At 37.2% G+C, this 21789-nt stretch overlaps 1 protein-coding gene and 1 long non-coding RNA gene across 3 annotated transcripts; one reads left to right on the top strand and one right to left on the bottom strand.

Annotated features, from left to right (window-relative positions):
- Nucleotides 1–164: 164 nt before the first annotated feature.
- klhl32 (kelch-like family member 32) lies at nucleotides 165–20995 on the top strand. Of its 2 annotated transcripts, XM_052618276.1 has the most exons (12): nucleotides 165–335; nucleotides 1032–1261; nucleotides 2031–2149; nucleotides 4222–4402; nucleotides 9506–9613; nucleotides 10553–10651; nucleotides 11442–11657; nucleotides 15349–16075; nucleotides 16220–16278; nucleotides 18559–18751; nucleotides 19838–19932; nucleotides 20016–20995. In XM_052618276.1, the coding sequence occupies exons 3-12, from the start codon at nucleotides 2127–2129 to the stop codon at nucleotides 20175–20177; spliced, it is 1863 nt and encodes a 620-aa protein (XP_052474236.1). In that variant the 5' UTR covers nucleotides 165–335; nucleotides 1032–1261; nucleotides 2031–2126; the 3' UTR covers nucleotides 20178–20995. The 2 variants fall into 2 exon arrangements, with proteins under 2 accessions (XP_052474236.1, XP_052474237.1); XM_052618277.1 differs by lacking the exons at nucleotides 165–335; nucleotides 1032–1261; nucleotides 2031–2149; nucleotides 4222–4402 and adding an exon at nucleotides 5078–5796.
- Nucleotides 4260–10563, bottom strand: LOC128030557 (uncharacterized). Its single transcript, XR_008187927.1, has 3 exons — nucleotides 10421–10563; nucleotides 6009–6105; nucleotides 4260–4417 (listed from the first exon to the last, which is right to left on the bottom strand). It is a non-coding gene; the product is annotated as an uncharacterized LOC128030557 (long non-coding RNA).
- Nucleotides 20996–21789: the final 794 nt, after the last annotated feature.

Raw genomic sequence — 21789 nt, 5'->3', positions numbered from 1 at the left:
GTTTATTCACTAATTATGTTATAAAACAACATATCAGATACCAAAATATACGTAACTTAAAACCAATAAGAAAATGTTTTTGCTGGTTTGCTCTTCATATTCAGCGCCTGTGGACACACATGATCCCACGCGCATGTGACCGCGAGAGGCGGGGACTGATAAGACTCTAGCGTTTACCGTAGCTCAGCTGCATCGGGCATACGTTACGAGTTACGCCCCCAGTCTCTAGACCTTTTTCTCCTGAGGTCGATGCAGATATTTCGTTTGGGTCAGTCAAAGTTACCAAATGACCCGACATCGGATAAAATCGAGAGAAGGGGACTCTGGACACGAAGGTACACTGCGTGCGTGCGCTTTTTAGCCCGGTGTATCATATGTTTGTATATTTACGTTGAATATTCTCTGACATATAGAAGCGTTTAGACAGTGATTACGGATGGATGCTGAATGGATGTAACGTTACTGAAAGATTTCACAGCTGATTGTCATAAGGTTGCAGTTGGGCGGGTCTTCAGTGAGGATTACATTTCTTGTTGCTCAAATATTCTCGTTTCTGCCCTGTTGCTAGGAGACCTTTGACAGTTGAGGTTTAAAAGTGATTTTGAAAGGACTTAACGACCAATCACTCTAATCTGCCTTTAGTGACAGAGGTGCTTTGTGTTCGTGACGTAATTAACTTGTCAAAATAATGATGATAATAATAATAATAATGGACAAAAAAACATCCGCATACAGGTTATTAATATATATATATATATATATATATATATATATATATTGTAATATATAACCTCCGCTTTGACTTTAACGCGTCGTTATCTGACTTAAACTGTCATTGTCTCCTTTGATGGATTAAGAGTGTATTCTGGTTAAGTAGGTCAGTGACAGGCTGAAGATGATAGATGGGACCATTTGAGTGACACACCAAAGCTACTGAGAAAAAACAAATGTCATACTGTTTAATGGACATTGTGGTTCTTATGTCTTTCCTCTTCTCTTTTCTTTTCTCCTCCATCGTCCGTGGACTACAGTCTGCTGACTGAAGGTCATTTTGTAATCAGATCAATATCTGCTGGGATCCCTCAGACACCATGGGCTATTAGGCTCCAATGAGTTCTGCATCAAATCGCCTACTCTCTGCCTTGAAACCATTTGACCATCACATGAGGCAGTATGAGAGGAGCCCCACAGACTGACTTTGGATCAGAATGAACTTTGCCTTGTAGCTGTTTTGTATCCAAACACGTTGTGCATCCATAGGGTGAGTTGGGTTTTATTCTGTTTCTTCTATTGTGTTGTGCTTGAGCATTACCGCATGTGTGAATCTCCCAAAACTATGTCTGGGTCATATTTTCACTCCCTGATTACGTTTGCCTTTCATAGAAAATAATGAATGTTGATAGGACCTTTAAGATTTTTGTTCACCTTGTACCATATTCTTATGACCGTTATGCACATTTCATCCCCAAAATTCTAAATAAATTAATATGCATTATTGTTTTAATTATTAGCTTGAGTGCAAGTTTCATTATTCTCAATTTTTATATTCTCTATGTTGTAATTTGAAGTTGTCCTGTCTGATGAAACAGACATATTTTATTTATTTATTTGTAATTTTGTTTCATGTTAATTTCATTTTTTTAATTCATTTTTTTTTTTTACAAATGTTATTATTATTACTATTAATGTTAAAATCAGCATAAAGCTAGAGCAACAAGTGCTACCATAATGTCTAAATACAATTTAAAAAATGTCTAATGATTTCTTTTGTATTACAATATTAGAATTTTGTGAGTTACATTTTAATATAAAGTGTAGGCTATAGCATGTAGGATACTTCATATGTTTCTCAATTGAGAAAATTTTAGAAAAAAAGCTCAATCTTTTTTCAATCTTTAAAAGCTCTTCATCTCAGTAACTCCATCGAGATATTCAGAAATATTCAGTCTATGAGAGGCTGGAGTGCTCAGATATGTAGGCTATGTGCCTATTCACTCTCAGTCTTTGCTGTTTCTGTTCTTTCACTATAGAGTGCTGCACATGCTCAGTCAGGCCTGTCTGGTGTTTTGTAATATCAGCAGGAAGCAGTCCTTCCTCCTCCTCCTCCTCCTCTCTCCTCCAGGAGCATGCCCTCTGAGCCTCCTCCCAGGTACGTTCTGGACACCTCAGTCTACCTTGAAAGGTGACCGTGTCCTCAGCTCTTTGGTGAGATTCAATTTGATGTAGGTGCCGTTGGATTTGATGCGAGGTCTTGTGACATGATCAGAATTATTTAAAGAGCTCTGGAGGATATCTGAGGTCATCTGAAGCGTTTATCTCCCAGAAGGCGATACTACTGCATGTTAACTAATACTTTAAAACATGTTTTATAAAGTTTTCTGCAAAAAATACTTAGAAAACAGTGACATTGTAACTGACATTGATGAGGCATTTTGGTGGCTATATTCTATCCTCTACATTTATAAGATTAAAATTATCAAACATGAATATTAACTAGTATTGTTTTTCTTACTGTAAAATTCTTAGAGCAACATGATGTTTTCATTACTACCCCTCCTCCCAGCCCAGCAACTGTTGTCCATAATAACAATAATAACATTGATCACAGTGTCACCCTCATAGGCCATCTGTGCAAATAATGCTACGTCACGCTACAATAATGCAGTTAGCATTCATTAAATCATGTACAATATAGCATTTAGCTCTCCAATGTGAATAACTAACCAAAAATATTATCAAATGTTGGTAATGCCCATATGCATATTAATTCAAAAAGAGGTTTTTATTTTTTAATCATAAAAATATAATTTTATTGTAAAAGTGTATATATTGCCTTCTTAAACCTGTTATAAACAGGATTACACATAAATTATTTGATCTGGTTCTCATGAGAGCATCTGCAGATGTGGTATGGTGCTCATACTGCACATAGTGTGAGCCATTAAATAGAACTATAAAAAAAAATGATAACAGGAATAATAGTATTATTGCACTTTGTTTTGTTAATAAAATTAATAAACAAACAAAAAAAGTGTGATAATGCTATTATATTTTAAAATTATGTTTAATGTTTTAATAATGTTTTATTTAATTTTTATTAAATAAAAATAATACTTTATAGTACATAAAAAAAATCATCGCTAATAATTACATTTAAAAAAAATTTTTATAAGCATTTTCAACATTTTCAAAGCTAAAATTAGCAAGCTTTTGTAAGGGTTGCCAGCAAGTAAAGCCTATATCATACTACATGACTTAAACCATCGGCAGATCGCTGTGTTGTTCAGACTACATAAATTGTTGTCTGTCTTGAAGTCATTGTGGTGTTCACACTACGTGACACCACGTAAAGGGGATCACACTACACGAGCTGACAACAACTCTGTCACCCAACGACTCTAAAAACACACTCGAGAATTTGAAACAGGAGTTGTTTATTTGAAAACGAACATCAGGAAGAAATTAGTGCTGCAAGCTGCTAATGCTTTCAGTTCAGAATGGAAATCTTATAAATTATAACAGTTAGCTGATCAAAAATGGTGATTGTGCATTCACAGCTGTCAACCATGTTAGTATGCAAAAGAATGGTCTGAACATATTTACCCAGCGCATTTTTTATTTTGTTACAGATGCACACATGTGCTCCACATAAGTGCACCCCTGGTTATAAATATACATTTTGTTTATAAATGTATAACAATTTAGGCTTGAAATTATATTTATTTTATTTGTATTTATCTTTCAGTACAGTAAATGTACAGTATCTTTACAGTAAAATAACTTGTTTTGTATTTTGTAAACATACATACACTACCGCAGGCTGTATGTATGTAGAATTGCAAAGCATACAAAAATATATATAACCATATGGTAAGGTTAGTTAACCAATTAATAAGTTTCACTATAGTATTTCTGCATTCTTTTTCTATTTATTTTGTATTTTCTTCCCGGTGTACAGACAGAGAATGAGAGCTAAATCTGAATTTGTTGAGCTGAAAAGAGCTGTTCAGGGCCACAGGAGCAGTGAAAATCAATGACATCTCACTTACTGAATAGATGTATTGATAGACCTAGTGTTAAGCAGCAGGCAGAAAGACACATATGCACACATGCACACTTTATTGTTTCTGGGCACAGGATTCCATGATGAGATGTTCACAATTTTAGATGTTCACAATTTTCAAGCATAGGCTTGTCTTGCAGCATTGTTTTGTGTTTCAGCTCTCAGGACATGCTGACAGGACAGAGGCTGTGTCAGTCCAAATCCCACCAGGACTCTGTCCTCTCTGCCCTTAATCAGCAGCGCAAAGACGGACTGCTCTGCGATGTCACCCTGGTCGCCGGGGACCAGAAGTTCCATGCTCACAAGGCAGTTCTGGCAGCCTGCAGTGATTACTTCCGGGTGAGATTTTACATTCTGGAGGTGAAACATGATCAATGAGAGTGTTTACCACTCAAGTTTCTTTAGGCTTCTATGCTCTGTATAAAGCTACACTTATGGGAGCCCATTTCTGCTACATAGGAAAGACATTGTGTTTTTCAAATCATAATTATGACATAAAAAGTCATAATAATAATATACAAATGTTAAAATTATGACATACTAAGCCATGATTATAACATAAAAAGTTTCAATGATGACAAATTATTACAACATAAATAAAGAAACAAAAAGAGATTATAAGATATAAAGTCATAGTTTAGGACATACAAAAACATTATGATGAAAAATTGAAGTTATTTGATAAGGAGTCATAATCATGACTTCAAAGTATAACTTATGTCATAATTATGACTTTATATCTCTTAATTCCAACTTGTGATGTCATAATTATGACTTTGTATTTCAGAATTCTGAGTTACCAAAGTTTGACGTTTTTCTTATGTGGCAGGAAAGGGCTTCCATGAATATCCATATTTTTGGAACAGAAAGGGAGATTCAGTTCACACTTTCTTTTTCCATACAATGAAAGTGAATGGGGACAAGTGCTGCTGAGTTCCAAAAAGGCACCATAAACGTACCACTGAAGTAGCCATTCGAGTTGAGTGCAAAATTACAAATCTTCTGAAACCATCCAAAGCTTTGTAGGAGAAAATGACAGAAATGTAATGTGTACTTCTTAGTCGTTAAACACTAAAAATAATGTGTACATATACATTCAAATATGTATCAAAATGTTTTGTGCCAGGTTTGAAATCACTGTGAAATTATGGGAGCTGTAAAGCATAATTCCATTTCAATACTTGGAAAACAGCAGCATAAATATGCTGTTAAACATCTTGTTTTGTGCTTCACAGAAGTCATGCGAGTTTGGAACAATGTGATGACAGCACTTTACTTTATAGCAGTGCAATCCTGATTCAAATATGTACAGTTCACATGGAAGGCAAGACAGGAAATGAAAAGTCGGCAGCGGCCTTGAAACTGTATCAGAGAGATTTGATTTTGGTTTGTTCAGAAGATTACAAAGAGGAAACGCATCCAGCTCTGCAACAGAGAGAAAGATTATCTTCACAGTTCAAAGACCAGAATTAAATAGGGCAGGTATATTTATCTCTATATGTCTCCTGAGAAGCTCTCCACCTCTGTTGGGCTGGAATGATAAGATTTTATCCTTCTGTTTTTGATTTTAGCCCTTGGTTTCTGATGAGGACACCTGCCTTTGTTAGCGGTCGTGGCTTATGTAAAACATGGACTCATCCAAAGCTTCAGTCGATATAGTTACTGTGTACACAAATCAAAGCAAGTTGTTGGCTCAGTTTGACAGCTACCCTTTGATGTAGTATGCCTGAAAGGTTTGTATTTTTCCCGATTTCTATTTAGTGAAATGGTTGAAAAGACTCAAATAGGCAGGCTTGCGTGAGCATGTGTCTGATGCTCTACTGTGAATACCAAAATGATTTGCATTAGAAAATTAATCTTATTTTATAAACTAATTAATAAATCACAAGTATTTCACTTTGGCATACAAGTGGTCCTGCATTGTTTGTGCATGAATTATACGTACGGTTTTAGGGCTTGTTAAGGAGAGATGTGTTATCTGAAGCACAGAAAGATGGTGTTGTTTTTGTCTGTTTTGTCCTCGCTGTTGTTTTTGTGGTGCACTGTATAAACATAAAACATGCATTTTCAGCTCATCTGAAATGCGTGGTATAGGGATGGGCGATATGGCCTAAAATCCATATTGCGATATACATTGCAGCCTCTTGCGATAACGATATATATTGCGATATATAAATTATAATGGAACCATTTCAGAACAGGTTACACAGAATAAGGACACACAAAATGAATGTAAAGCATTTTCATAATAAAACGGGAATCTTAAAGATTTATATTTTTAATTGAGTAAAAAAAGCGCTGTAAAATGCATTGCAAAATATATAAAGGGATGGCTTAGCTGTCAAGCCAGCTCTAATTTCTCTTCAGTAAAGATGAAAAACATAACTCTTTTATATTTCTCATCTTTACTGAAGAAATTTTTGAGGTGTCTTAAAGCAATGTAACGTTACTCTTCAATGCAACCTACATAGCTCAAAGGATTTCAGTTATTAACCATTTTTTTGGCCTCAACAAAGAACATATTCATATTGAGCGTAATACTATAGATATTTATTATTTTATTTTATTCTAATTAACTTTTAAGCAACTCTGGTTTATCAGATTTAAAATAACAAAACAAAACACTCACCTCACTCATAGTTCTGAGAGAAGTCGAAATACTTTGCTACTACAACGGACCTATGGTCGAGCCGTACCATGGAGCCTTTCCTCAGTCTGACCATTCACTATATAACGGATGATTGGAATCTTGGCAGCCGGTGTTTGCAGACGTCGTACTTCCCCGCTGAACATACGGCCGAGGAGATAGCACAAGGACTCAAGGAAGCGCTTGAGTCATGGGGTTTTAAAGAAGAAAGCCAAGTTTGCATTACTACTGATAACGGAACGAACGTGGTCAAGGCAGCGTCTCTGAATGATTGGACCAGGCTGCAATGCTTTGGACACAGGCTGCACCTCGCCATCGGTAGGTAAAAAAAAATTGTGCATAATAAATATATAAATTAAAAAAAAATAAAAAAAATAATTTATATATATATATATATATATATATATATATATATATATATATATATATATATATATATATATATATATATATATATATAATTTGGGCTGCCTTGACCACGTTCGTTCCGTTATCAGTAGTAATGCAAACTTGGCTTTCTTCTTTAAAACCCCATGACTCAAGCGCTTCCTTGAGTCCTTGTGCTATCTCCTCGGCCGTATGTTCAGCGGGGAAGTACGACGTCTGCAAACACCGGCTGCCAAGATTCCAATCATCCGTTATATAGTGAATGGTCAGACTGAGGAAAGGCTCCATGGTACGGCTCGACCATAGGTCCTTTGTAGTAGCAAAGTATTTCAAGTCACACAGCTCTTTTTCAACATTTTCGCGGAGCTCGGCATACAATTTTGGCATCTCGGTTTCTGTGAAGTATTTGCGGCTTGGCACCTCATATCGTGGATCAATAGCTCTGATCATGGCTTTAAAGCCGCGTCTCTCTACCGTTTGAAAAGGGACCATGTCCTTACACAAGTAAACAGTTATGGCCCTGGTAATTTCAATCCATCGCGGGCTCTTTCTAATATATGGAGTACCTTTTGAAAATGACTGTTGGATTGAGGTTTGGATCAGTTCCTGTTTTTTTCTGTCCTGCGTTCTTCGTACTGGACTTTGCGGTTGGCTGCATTGCCTGGCAATGCTGGTATTCAACGACATGTTTAGTTTTGAGATGGTAGAACAGATTAGTCGTGTTACCGCTCTTAGCTGGAACTTTTGCCCCACACACTCTACAGAGTATATTTTTCTGCTGCTCGTCGGACGGCTTAAATCCAAACCAAGTCCAAATAATAGATGTTGCATCGGCCTTTTTCACGAGCTCCTCTGTTTCGCTGACGTTTTCAGCCATGTTTATTAAAGATGACGATGAATATGATGATTCGTTGCAGCCGGCTGCAGCTCGTGGCTCTAAATTTCGCGGGTAGGTTGCGTCATCAACATGCATTATCGCGATAGTGCAATAGAATTAAAATCTCTATCGTAGGCCAATTTTGTATCGTTTATATCTCATATCGTTTATATCGCCCATTACTAGCGTGGTACTAAAGATTCACAGTGCAGCAATGCCAGAAACACTCATGTGAGGCACTGAATAAATCTGTATTGTCATATGGTTCAAAAGGCATGCGTTGTAAACTAATTAGCTCACAAAGCTGTTATCTGACCAGCTGCTCTGCTTGTCGAAGCTCTGAAGTCAGCCAGCCAGACGTGTGATTTAGGACTGGTCATCCTTAGTACCACAAACCCCTTCCAAAAAAATCCTGTAAGTCTTGCTTATGGGCTGTGGTGTCCCAGTAAGGAGCTCTCTAATTACCGTCAACAAACCAACAACTCTTAGCTCTAATGAGTGCTTTTGAAAGTCTGAATGTGAGGTCAGGCATTAAAAAAGTGCTGCTTATAAAATAGATAATAGAAAAACCCAGTAAACTTGTACCAGGCACTTCAAATATGTTATTACTTCTGGGAAAAAAGTTTCTGAAGGTGAGGTGAGAAAGATGAGATTATAAACATTTGCAATCTATTTTCAGCACATTTAGGCTTCAGACTGAGCCAAGACCTGAATTAGATGTCTATTGATTCTTTTAAAGGACTAAACACTGATACTAAGGCTTTTTTTAACACTGGATCGTCATCATTAGAAGCATTAGGTTTGATCAGTGGTGTTTGGCAGATGTAATGATGATCCAATGTCCTTTGACTTCCTCTTCTCCATGTGCTCTGATCAATGGCCATCCTACACTCGCTGTGTGACAGCAATCAATGCTTTTGATTAGTGTACTCCTGCCAGAGAACACAGCGGGACAGCGCTGGCCTCTTGCTCTCTTTATTTTGTGAGTGCTAAACTAAAGACCGCACTGATTGATGGTCATGGACTCGCTTTCATTTCCAGTACAAGACTCTTTAGGCTTGAATGAAGAGTTTATTGACGTTTTATTTTAACCCTTTAACTGCCCCACCAAGAAAAAAGCATTTGAAAATTTTTTTGTTTGCATTTCTTATCTCCTTATGTCATTAGTTACCACACTCAATGTATTTTTTTTCAACACGTCCCATAATTTTTTAAATATCGGCCTCTACCAAATGGTTGATATGTCACTTTATGGCAAAAGTACCGGAATTCATACACATACTATGGAAATCATAAAATATGAACTATAATGAATGAGCAGAAAGTTATATTTCTCAGCAAATAGTACATTCTGACAGCAGAAAGGATTATCTGAAAACATTAGCTTAGCTTTTCTACGTTTACGATAAAGTGACAAATCAACCATTTGGTTGAGCAGGCAGTTAAAGGGTTAAAGTCTATTTACAAGATGCTATATTACTCTAGTTCTGTGGTGCATCCTGCTCATAATTTTTTGTGTGTCTGTCTTCAGGCCATGTTCAGTCTTTGCATGGTGGAGAGTGAGGCAGATGAGGTAACTCTCCAGGGTGTGAGTAGCGTGGGACTGAAGCACGCACTGGACTTCGCCTACACAGGCCAGGTAAATTCAGCATAGCCCACACAGCTACATAGAACCTGAATATGCAAAACAAACTAAAATTGACTGTGCCTCAAGGAAAGACAGGTCTTTAGGTTCTGGAAAGACCCTATAATGAATACACTCTACAAATAGGAGCAGATAAGTGAAATAATTGTGAATAATCAAATTTATTCTAGAGCTTCACAAATGGGCTTATAAACATCTAATTCTGGTTATTATATGTGTGAATGTTATATTATTATATATATCTTACTATACATTTGTAAACTGTGAGCTTATGTTCTTTGATGCATATTTATGAGGTCAGTAACATTTGATTGAATAAATAAAGATTGCAACAAGCATGTGACCAGTTTTAATAAGTGCTTGTCCATTTGTGAAAATGCCACCATGTAGGTCTGCCCTGGCTTTTTAAGTTGCCTAAAGTAGAAGTCTTACATCAGTTAGTTCTGAGCTTGTACATGCTCATACGGTAATCCTGTGCTGTGTTCACACACAGCATATTATGGTAGTTTACTGGAAATTTGTTCCTGTAGCTCAACTGGTAGAGCATTGCGCTAGCAAGGTTGGGGGTTCGAATCCCAGGGAACACATGATAGTAGAAAATTGTTAGCCTGAATCCAATGAACATCACTTTGGATAAAAGCGTCTGCCAAATGCATACATTTAATTTAATTTAATTTAAATGTTACAAAACCATATAATGCACTCTGTACATTACTAAGGATCATGAAGTATGTTAAGACATTTAATAAAGTAGTCTGCTATACACATTACTATAGAGATGACTTAAAATGCAACACTTACTTTTAGACAATATTTAACTCAGCGTCACTGTTCTGTGTTTCTCTTCATCAAGGGGTCCTTGACCTGAACAAGACCCCTGATTGCAAGATTGTGGTTTCTTAGGATAGTCTTACTTCAGTCCTTTGTTTGTAGATCATGCTGGAGCCAGGAGTGATACAAGATGTCCTGTCTGCTGGAAGCCACCTTCAGCTGCTGGAACTGCTCAGCCTCTGTTCCCACTATCTCATTCAGGTGTGTTTATGAGTAATTAAAATCTCCAGCTCAGCAGGTACTACATACAACTTCACTGTGTAATCAGATTTTTTTTTTACACCATCATTGTTTGTGTCAAATTTTGTTTCTATAAAAGTGCTACTGTGTTCCTGCTTCCTGTTTATTTATTAAAGGAATGGTTATGAAAAAAATGAATTCACTCTTATGTTATCACCCTTATGCACTTTTCCATTTGATTACAATGAATGTTTATTTGGAGCTTCCAAGCTTAAAAAAGACACAGATAACCATAGAGTTATCATTAGAGTATATATCATAAGAATATGTGATTCTCCTGAAGCTTTTGTGTGAAAAATCTTAGTCAGTATTCTTTAATGATTTTGAGCTGATTCTGCAGAATTCAGATCTCCAGCCTTCACTGCATTTAAAATGTGCTTGTTAATAATTTTATCCAGTAGATGGCAGTCAGTCTCTGTGTCTTCGTCATCATGCGTCTGTGGAACATCCTTAGAGGATTTATCTCTCCGTTGTTCTTTCTTTTACTTCTAATTTTCCAGGCTACATTTTTGGATATTGGGGACTTTGATGAGATTCAGCTCTGTCGAGCTTCTAATAAACATTTATTATAACTGTAATATATACTGTATTACAATATTAAACAACTGTATGTGTACATTCATGGTGATATCTTTGTAAGATATTTTATACTGTAATACTCAACTAGTCTGTGTTCATAGACTTTAGCATGAATAAAACCTCTGACCCCCTCTGACTGTGAATCTGTCTGTATTTATATCTGTGCCTGCAGGAGCTGAACAGTTTTAACTACCTGGACCTATACAAGCTGGCAGACCTCTTTCACTTGCCGGCTCTAGAGGAAGCAGTGGTGGGCTTTCTGGTGGATCACCTCTCTGAGCTGCAGAGGAACAGACAAGAGGAAGTTCTGCTTCTACCTTACCGGCTCCTCAGGGAAGTGCTAAAAAGTGACCGCCTCACCTCCCTTAGTGAGGAGGAGATATGGCAGGTGTGTGGGCCGCAGATTCACAGACTTAAACTCTTCAAAACAGTTATAAAAATATTTAAGTTTTACATCATATGTAGATCACTAATGTGAACCTCTCTGCTAAAGCTCAAGAGGCTCTTTGGAACATCTTGAATCATGTAAACAATGTGATCATCAGGTTTTACACAAACTCGTGGAGCTCTCAAGGCTGCTGTCATTAAACCAAAACAATGGACAGTCCATTTTGTAATCTACCTTATTCACAGACAGTTGTTAGTTTAGATTAGATTCAACTTTATTGTCATTATGCAGAGTACAAGTACAGAGCTAATGAAATGCAGTTAGCATTTAACCAGAAGTGCAAGAATACAGTGTTTTATATACATAAAAGTGTAAAACTATGATTTACAGAATGTACAGTGGAGTTGCTATATAAAGTATTGAGCAATTTTATACAAAAGTATTTATACAAAATATTTATACAAAATATAAATAGGAATCTAATGTAGGGGTTGTATGTACATTATGAACAGAGCAATGTAGGATTATATACACATTATGAACAGCAGCAACGTGAGGACAGTGGTAATAAATACAGTTTGATGAGTGTGCAAAAGTATTATTAAACAATGTATTCTATGCAAAATTACAGTAGTGCAATGATATTTTTATAAAAATAGTTTACTGTGCTTACAGTAACAACTTTAGACAGTTTATAGTGTAATAGCTTTAACAATGTGCAGTCTGTGCAAAATATGAGTAGTGCAAATACATGTATGTAAAGTACTGTGACCGGTGCAGTTAAAGGCAGGTGCAGGTTAGATTGGTGGTGTGGAGTTCAGAAGTGTACTCCACACCACCATATGATGCATTTCCACAGTCATTAACATCGTAAATATAGATTTTTTTTAATATGATCATTTTTAAATCATATTTTATTAATATCATATTTTTTTAAATCTTTATGTTTTATTACCTTGGCTTTAAATTAAAGAACACTACTTATATTCAGTTATATTTGTTGTACTTTCCGTTCACCGCTGTAGAAGTTCAGCCAACTATGATGACTTCCGCTTCTGAGGACCCTGGAAATTTGAAAAGGGTCCATTAAAGTAACATTTTTAGATCAAGTTTTCACTATAATTTGTAATATATTATAATTTAATACTATATAATAATGTGTAATTTTAATAATGAAAAATGTTTTGAATATTGAATGAGAAAAGAGCGTCTCAGATTTTAGGACCCTGTGACATTCTCTATACTGGCCGCCAAACACAAAGTGTCTGAATGCGCAAGGCCGTGTACACAAACTCCACCTGTTTAATTTATGGTGTAAGTTTGAGAAAAAAAGGTGTGCAGACAATGTGTGTGTGTGTGTGTGTGTGTGTATGTACACACAGGCGGAGGCTGTAGTCTAGGTGGGGGCTGTGGTGTGACTATTCATTTGCACCAATCAGGCATCCCCACCACACCCCCCACCCAGCCTCTCTCTGATTAGGCCCACCGCGGCTCCATCAGCACCTCAATCCCCCAGCTGTCACTCTGGCCGCCCTACTGATTGAAAACAATCAGCCCTCTGATGGCACAATTACCCTGACCCTTTAACCAGTTGCTGCTGCCATAATCAGGCCCTGATTAGGCTGCTTTGGGCCTCCTTCACTCTGCAGAGAAGGTTAATTTGGGCATCAGATGGAAGCGTGATGGGCACGGGGGCTGGTGCTGCCGTCCGCTGGTCCGAACGTGCACCCGCCATTACTACCCTCGATATAGTTTGGCTTGATGTCAATCATCATCATGCAGAGTTCTCTGAATCTCACGCTCTGGAAATCATATTTTCTTCCTCTTTGTTGTTTTTTTTTGTTCTTTTTTTCTTCTCTCGCACTCACTCTCTGTCTTTCTTTATCCGTGCGGGAGTGGGTGGGGGAGTTCATTTATTTTCTGCCCTGAGGAAGTTCTCTGATCCAGTGTGACCTTCACAGTCAACAGACGCTGCCTCGCTCACACCTCACTCTCTCTCTCTCTCTGTCTCTCTCTCCCTCTCTCATTTTCCACTCTCATTCATTCTCTTTCTTATTCTTTTCTGTTGGCTGTGAAAAGGAAGAAGGAGGGTTGAAAAAAACAACAACTAAAATGCAGAGAACGGAAGAAAGCAAAACAGAACCTCAAACAGAGCGTTACATGATTAATGACGCCGAACAGGAATGGAGGGTTTTGCTGAAACCTCCGCACACTTAAACTTGTAATTATTTAGGAATACACACTATGGTACCAGTGGTTATCGTCGAGATTACAGATTTTTTAATTTATCAGAATTGTATACCATTGTGTCAATCTTATACTTTACTCAATATATATATTTATATTTGCTGATATTAGATCTTTAATTGTGCATTTATCACTTCAATTGCTCACGTCAAGTTAATCAATCTTTAAAAACATTAAGAATTTAATGGTCTATTATCCATAACAATACATGAATACATCTGAAAACAATACATCTGTTTTTCTTACTGCAAATTATAATGTTATGATGCCTAAATTCACAAATAGCCTTTAAAATCATTTATATTTCTAATTTGTTTAGACAGTATTGTATAGAATTTTATGTCAGCAATTTATTGCTTATAAGCCATAACATGTAAATAGTTATAGTCTTATGGGCATTGGATATTATGGCTTATTTTAATATGAGTAAAAACATATAATTTTTATTCTTTTATTTGAAGCATTTCTTAAAATTAAATATGCATAAGTAGGCCATAAGCAGTTTAATGAGATCAAAAGTGGCTCTGTTTGTTAGAGCTTCTGACAGAGGTCTGAGTTTGGGGAAGGATTTCCTGTTTAAGAGCCAATCATCATCTCTGCAATTTTGTGCTGTTAGTGGCTCAGAAATAACACACTGTACCACAAACTCCCATGTTTTTTTTCTAGAAGTACCAGTTAATGCATTTTAAATAATTGTGTGTAAGTACAGTAAAAATCGGAATTCCCGTTGTGCCATTAAATATTTAAAGGATGTAATACTCCAAGAATAATGGCTCTTGCGTTAGCAGCACAAAAAGGTCGTGAGCACAATTCCCAGGGAACACACATACTGGTAAAAATGTATAGCCTGAATGCACTGTATGTCGATTTGGATAAAAGCGTCTGCTAAATGCATAAATGTAAATGTAAAAATATATTACAAGCATTTAAATTCGCCATTTGTGTGTAGGAGACAGCTGCGGAGTGTCTAGAGATGGTGGCCCATGATCTCGGAATGCTATAATAAGTTCTCCGTCTCAGAGCTGATTGTGTTAAAAGCCACTTTGTTTCTACGAGAGTGGCATCGCTTATCTCCAGCCATCTCCGCCATACTCACATGCCTCTGCAGCTAAACAGTCTAGATTGCTCTCAGGTTCAATTAACTCCTCTTTGTCTAACTCCCTTGGCTGCGCTGGAGTGTGTTTGTGTGTATGCTTCACACGCACGTCTCATGAGCGTGTGTGCGTGCTCAGAGATCCCACCCCCCATCTTATCTGCAGCTGTCTTATCACTGTATAGAGACACAATGTCTTAAGCATTAGCATGCAATGATACAAAGCATTGGCCCTGCATAGACAGACGGTATTGTGTGGATGGCGTGAGCTGCAGACTGTAATATGAGCAGTATGATCTCCTGATCCTGAATCGGTGGTGAATACTGATGAGCCACTCTGCCCCACTGTAGTTGCTGGTGTGTTGGCTGGAGCATGACTGCAGATACCAGTACATGGAGGAACTGCTGCAACACGTGCGCTACGGCCTGATGGAAGTCTCTGCCCTGCACCATGTGGCCAACAGCCACCCTTTTCTCAACTCCAGCAGCACCGTCGCCGCCCTGGTGGAGGAGGCGTTGGACTACCACCGCTCTGTATTTGCACAACCTCTACGCCAGACAGCACGAACCACGCCACGTTTTCAGTCCTTGACGCTATATATTGTCGGCGGGCGCAAACGGGAGGTCAGTCGTGTAAGGGAGCTGCGATTCTTCAACCCTGCCACACAGGAGCACTTGCGCGTTGCTGGGGGTTCGAACTGGAGTGAGTTGACACCCATGCCTGCTGGACGAAGTCACCACTGTGTGGCTGTCATGGGCAACTTCCTGTTTGTGGCTGGTGGGGAGGTGGAACATGCCACTGGAAGGACGTGTGCGGTGAGGACTGCATGCCGGTATGATCCAAGGGTAAACCGCTGGACTGATATTGCACCAATGAAGGCTTGCAGGGAACACTTTGTGCTGGGAGCTCTGGGACAGTATCTCTACGCCGTTGGTGGGAGGAATGAACTGAGGCAGGTTCTGCCTAGTGTGGAGCGCTACTGTCCCAAGAAAAACAAGTGGACCTATGTGCATCCGTTTGACCGTTCGCTGTCCTGTCATGCAGGTTGCGTGGCGGACGGGCTGCTCTGGGTCTCAGGTACTAATACATTACTTAACATTTAGCACACTCCCATGCATTTATCAGGCATCTGTGTGTGTATAAGACCCTCACTGAGGTTCTAGGCCCAACATTTAAAAGCATTACTAGAATTGGTTTAACGTATGGCTTCTTCTGTTTCAGGTGGTGTCACTAACACAGCTCAGTACCAGAATCGACTGATGGTGTATGACCCAGGACAGGTAATATATTGGTATTTATGTGGTTATATTAGACTAATGTAGCTGGGTATAATTTTTTATGTGTAAATAAGATAAATTTATTCAGCAAGTAAGTTAATACACTAATATTCCAAAATAATTATATTTCTTAAATGCTGTTCATTTGAACTTTCTATTCAACATAAAATCTTAAAAAGAAGTGCATCACGGTTTCCACAAAAATATTAAGCAGTATGATTGTTTTCACTGATGATAAGAAGAAACTCGTTCCTTGGGAACCAAATCATCATATTAGAATGATTTCTGATGAATCATGTGACAGTGAAGAATGGAGTAATGACTGCTAAAAATTAAGCTTTGCCACCAGAGGAATAAATTACATTTTAAAATATTAGCATAGAAAACAGTAACTTTAAATTGTAATAAAGTTGCACAATATTTCTCTTTTTACTGTATTTTTGGTCCAATAAATATAAAATTGGTGAGCATAAGTGACTTCAAAACACATATTTACTGGGGTTGGGTATCGTTTTATTTGATTTCCGATTCAGATTCTTATCAATTCCCAGTTTCGATTCCAATGTGGAAAAAAAATAATAATAATAGATTAGAAAAAAAAAATAACAATTAGATATCAGGCACATATTTATTTGGTCTCTTTTTGCAAAACATTTAGATGCAGCTGAATACCATGAATGAAAGTCAACAGGCTACATAAGAAATGAACTTGATTAAGAGCTGTTTGTGTGCAAAATAGAGCTGCATGATTATGGATAAATGGAGACTTCTTTTAATGGATGTTGTAGTTCTCTTACGATTCTGAAGAAAAAACAGACATCTAAACAAAATCACTTGTAATTCATGAATGAAGGATTCAGCGACTTACTCAAGATTTACTTCTTTTATTATTTGGATGAATTGCCATTTTTGAATGAAAAATATGAAATACATATGATGAAATACTATTAAAAATATTACTAATATAAATATTTTTAACAGCCACCTACTGGCATAAATCTTTATTTACTTTACTTTCAAAAGGTGATTTACTCTATTTTAATTGCTATGGTAGACATCAGTGTTTATTTTTTAACTATAAACTTTTATCCCAGTACTTTGTTACACATAAATAATTATACCGTGTGGTTGAAAAGACTGTTTGTGAAGCTTTTTCATACATATACATGACAGCTGTTCTGTTTAGGTCAGCGGCAGCGCAAACGCAGATTTGAATGTTATAATCGCACAGGGACGAACAGAGATGATCACACTGTTGTGATCGCACACATCAAAGGTTTAAACAGTTGAATTGTTCTCTTTTATTATAAAGTTACCATTCTGAAAGTGGAATAGATTTTTGATTCCCAACCCTAATATATGCTTATTCAAAATATACAATACACAAAATATGCCTGTTACTGCATTACTGTAGTAAAATCTGAAGATTTTAAATGTGACTTATTTTAATGCCTTACTATAAATATACAAAAATATTAATCTAATGGTTGTTGGTATAATACCATTATTCATTACAGTTTTGTGTTACCAAGAATTGTTTTGGAAAGATGTATTTTTAGTTTTATGTCAGATAAATTATTGACCACAAATTAAAATAATTATGATCTATTAAAAGGACTTTAAATTAAATTAAATATGGCATCTACCCTGATTAAAGTCAGGGGTGTTTCATATGCCATTAACATACAAACTGCTTTTAACGTTGAATAGAAGTTAAATATTAATTCATATTGTGCAAATGCTAAAAAAACAACAACAAAAAACAACAACACAAGGACCATTTACACACCACTCCTCTACACCACTGCCATTTATTAATATTACATTTAAAAAGACAAGAATAAGTATAGTAGAACATCTGTGGTCAATGCAACTGTGTATTTTTCAAAGAGAGAGATATAAAGAAAAAAAGAGGAGGAAAGAACAGGAGGCAGAGGCTCATTGGTATTCAAAGTGGCTTTGCATTCACCTGCCAGGAACAGCAACCCCCTACCCACACCACCCTCAACAGATGGTCGCCAAACACACACGTGTAGATCCACACTCTCACTACTGCTCGTGCAATCTCTGCATCTACACACACCTCTCACAAGTAAATGGACACACCCATGCACTGGAATATGCTAAAGAAATAATGATTTGCTCAGACAAAATAAAAAATAAATAAAAAAAGTGTGTATATATAAGTTAAAAAATTCTGTTTAATTGTATATCTTGAATTTATTTTTTAAATAATTAAATTATATGCTTTTTTTTTCTTTTGATATTCCCTCTCTGTCATAGAATCAATGGTTAGCGCGCAGTCCCATGTTGCAGAGGAGGGTGTACCATGTGATGGCGGCAGTAAAAAGGCAGCTGTATGTGCTGGGGGGGAATGATCTGGACTACAACAACGACCGCATCCTGGTTAGACACATTGACTCTTATGACATAGACATGGACCAGTGGACACGGTGCACCTTCAGTCTTCTCACAGGTCACTACACACACACAAACACACAAATTCCAGCCGAGTAATAGATATGATTATTCAACTATTCCCTTTCTCTTTAAAAGGTAGCATTTCTATATATATTGTAATTGTTTTGAATCACTATTTTATTATTTATTATTATATTTAATCACTAATTGTATTACTGCTACTGGTACCTACTGCTACTGAGAAATATAGTATTACATCACTTGCTCACCAATGGATCCTCTACAGTGAACAGGTGCCGTCAGAATAAGACTGAAAACAGCTGATTGTTACAATAATCTGAACGTAATCGACATGACTAAACCATCAATAAACGTCTTGTGAAGCAAAGGCGTTTTTAACTTCAAACTATTGCTTCAGGCTAAAATACTAGTCCTTTATCCATTATATTGCTTTCTCCAATCATCAAGCATCGCTTGCAAGTGAAAATTTTCTAAACCATTTGAACAACTAAGTAAATATGTTAGGGGATTATGATGTGAAAGAACAATAGGGGATGGACTTTCACTGGAGAAAGCATTATTATGAATTTTTGCCAGAAGTGACAGTTTAAAGTTAAAAATGTCTTAATGTTGGAATTGTTTCTTACAAACTTGCAGTTTTAACTTTACAAGACATTAATTGATGGACTGGAGTCATGTGATTATTGTGATGCTTTCATCAGCTGTTTGGACTCTCATTCTGATGACACCCATTCACTGCATAGGTTCTTCTATCTGTGAGCAAGTGATATAATGCTACATTTTTCAAAGAATTTCATTTTTTTGGGTAAACTATTTATTTAATGGTAGCACATTGTATAACATGTAGATGCCTAGCTGTGTAATTTATATTTTTATACATTTTCATTGTGCAGCATGTTACCTTTTAAAATTGTATTCTTCAATAACTACTGACATTTAATAGGAATGTGTGCAAGAAGTTTTTAAAAACACAGATTCTGGAGACAAATTAGTATATATATATAAAAAAAAAAGAAATCATACTTTCAAGCAAAATGAAAGACAAAGTGGCTTTTCAGGTCTCCACTGTTCCTGAAAGGGTTAATAGACCATGGTAATATTTTTTACATTATCCTCATAGGCCAAAATGAGGCAGGAGTGTCCGTCCATGATGACAGAATCTATGTGGTTGGTGGATATTCAATTTGGACAAATGAACCACTTGCCTGCATTCAGGTGAGTTGACTTGGATGGTGCATATGTTTGAATGACATGTTGGATAATTAGTGTTGAGATGCCATCATTTGTCTGTTTGGCAGGTGCTAGACGTGAGCACCAAGGGGAAAGAGGAGGTTTTTTATGGGCCAACGCTCCCATTTGCTTCGAATGGAGTGGCCACGTGTTTCTTGCCTGCGCCATACTTCACCTGCCCCAACCTGCAGACCCTACAAGTGCCACATCACAGGATAGGAGCTCTCTAACCTCTCCACTCATAACTCATTGAGGACATTCCCCCAAACACACTATGAACCAATGAGATCATGTGAAAGCCTATTGTACTTTCACATATTGTGACTGGTGGATGAAATCATCTTTGATCATATACGTTGATCTCATAGGGCCAATGTTTTGATGGATGTGGAAACCTTCAGAAAGAAGTTACGGAGTTGTTTTATTGTCAAGCTTCACTGACATTTATGCATTTCTGAACTGGAGGTGCTGTGAATGATTAAGAGCCACTTTATGGCCCAGTCCCAGTTGGTGCAATTGATCGATGTGAGCCTGTGGTCCGTCAAGTCCACAGGATTGCAGGTTGTCCCATTTATCATTTTAACTTAAAAAGGGTTTTTATACCTCACAGTGAGCTTTTACATAACAATCCATGCAGAATTAAGTCAAAGGAAATACACAAGAGCAACATTTGGGACAGGGCTGAGGTGTAAGCGACCTGTTTTCATAGATCCTTAGGACTCCATCCACTCTCCATTCTGACTTTAATGTTACACCGCTTTTATCCACACATCAGTTGAAGTTCCTTTTCATTCCATGTCATTTCTCAGCCTGTGACAAACTGTACTTTTAATCAAAACTCAGGATGAAGACTGTACAATTGTTTACTGAACGTGTATGACCACAGCTGATGACAAATGCACACACACAGCATCTTAACAATCTACGTCAACTGCGGCATCTTGACTGTTCTCCATCCTACCACCAGAAACCCATTCCGTAAGGAAACGTGTAAGAGCACACTTTTTTTTACACAATGTCTCTAATAAATACAACATTTATGCAGTTATTCAATAATGATTGACATTTGTGAGTTCTTGAATCATTAATTCACTACAAACAAAAGACGAGCAAGAGCTGTTCCCAAACCTATTTTTTGGGGGGTTTCCAATCCAGTCATTTGTGATTACTGTGTAAGGATGCTTGAAATTATTTATTTATTTATTTTATTTAATTTTTTTTTATTATAAAATGGATAGTTCCGGTCCTTGATTCTGATTGGTTGAGTCGTGTTAGAAGCAGTGGTAAATTAACATACACCTTTGTTTACTTCTGTGTTGCTCGGCAACAACTTTTTAGGAACCACAACTGTTTCTGAGGAACTAACATTACATTGTTCAGTGGAAGAATACTGTTTTTATTTATATCATATACACAATTTAATTGCTCTGTTTTATTCTGTGAAACATTTCCACGTATATGGAATAACTGTTTTATAAAAGCAGTAAGCCCTGTGAAGCCGTGGTTTACAGTGAATTTATAACAGCTAAGGGGTGTTGTTTGGCACTAAGCGAAGCTGAGAACTGATCAAATGAGTGAATCAGAAGGATTTGTGTCCCAGTTTGACCAATTTATCGAGTTATGGGTAAGTTTCACGCTACACAAGTAATATAACATATATTTCTGTGTAACGTATGTAGATTAGCTCTGAGTAGTTCAGTGAATGAACGATCGACGTGGCGGAGCTACACGGCGAGTGACGTGAGGGAGACCGCGCGGCACATTTGATGGCTCTGCTCTAATGAAGTGTGATGCCTGTGCCACACGGGCGAGGTGCGAGCGGCACGGCTGCAAGACAGGACC

Source organism: Carassius gibelio, chromosome A16 (assembly GCF_023724105.1).
Source record: "Carassius gibelio isolate Cgi1373 ecotype wild population from Czech Republic chromosome A16, carGib1.2-hapl.c, whole genome shotgun sequence".
Lineage (NCBI taxonomy): Eukaryota > Metazoa > Chordata > Actinopteri > Cypriniformes > Cyprinidae > Carassius > Carassius gibelio.
Note: the sequence above shows the minus strand (reverse complement) of the source record. Positions and strands in the feature narration are given on the sequence as shown.

What these genes read in the sequence shown, in the direction of transcription:
- klhl32 (XM_052618276.1), top strand. Translation starts at nt 2,127, where the DNA reads ATGCCCTCTGAGCCTCCTCCCAG. An exon ending in CCCTCTGAGCCTCCTCCCAG is followed by an intron (nt 2,150 to 4,221) that starts GTACGTTCTGGA and finishes TTTGTGTTTCAG; the next exon opens with CTCTCAGGACATGCTGACAG. An exon ending in CGGGCTGCTCTGGGTCTCAG is followed by an intron (nt 16,076 to 16,219) that starts GTACTAATACAT and finishes CTTCTGTTTCAG; the next exon opens with GTGGTGTCACTAACACAGCT.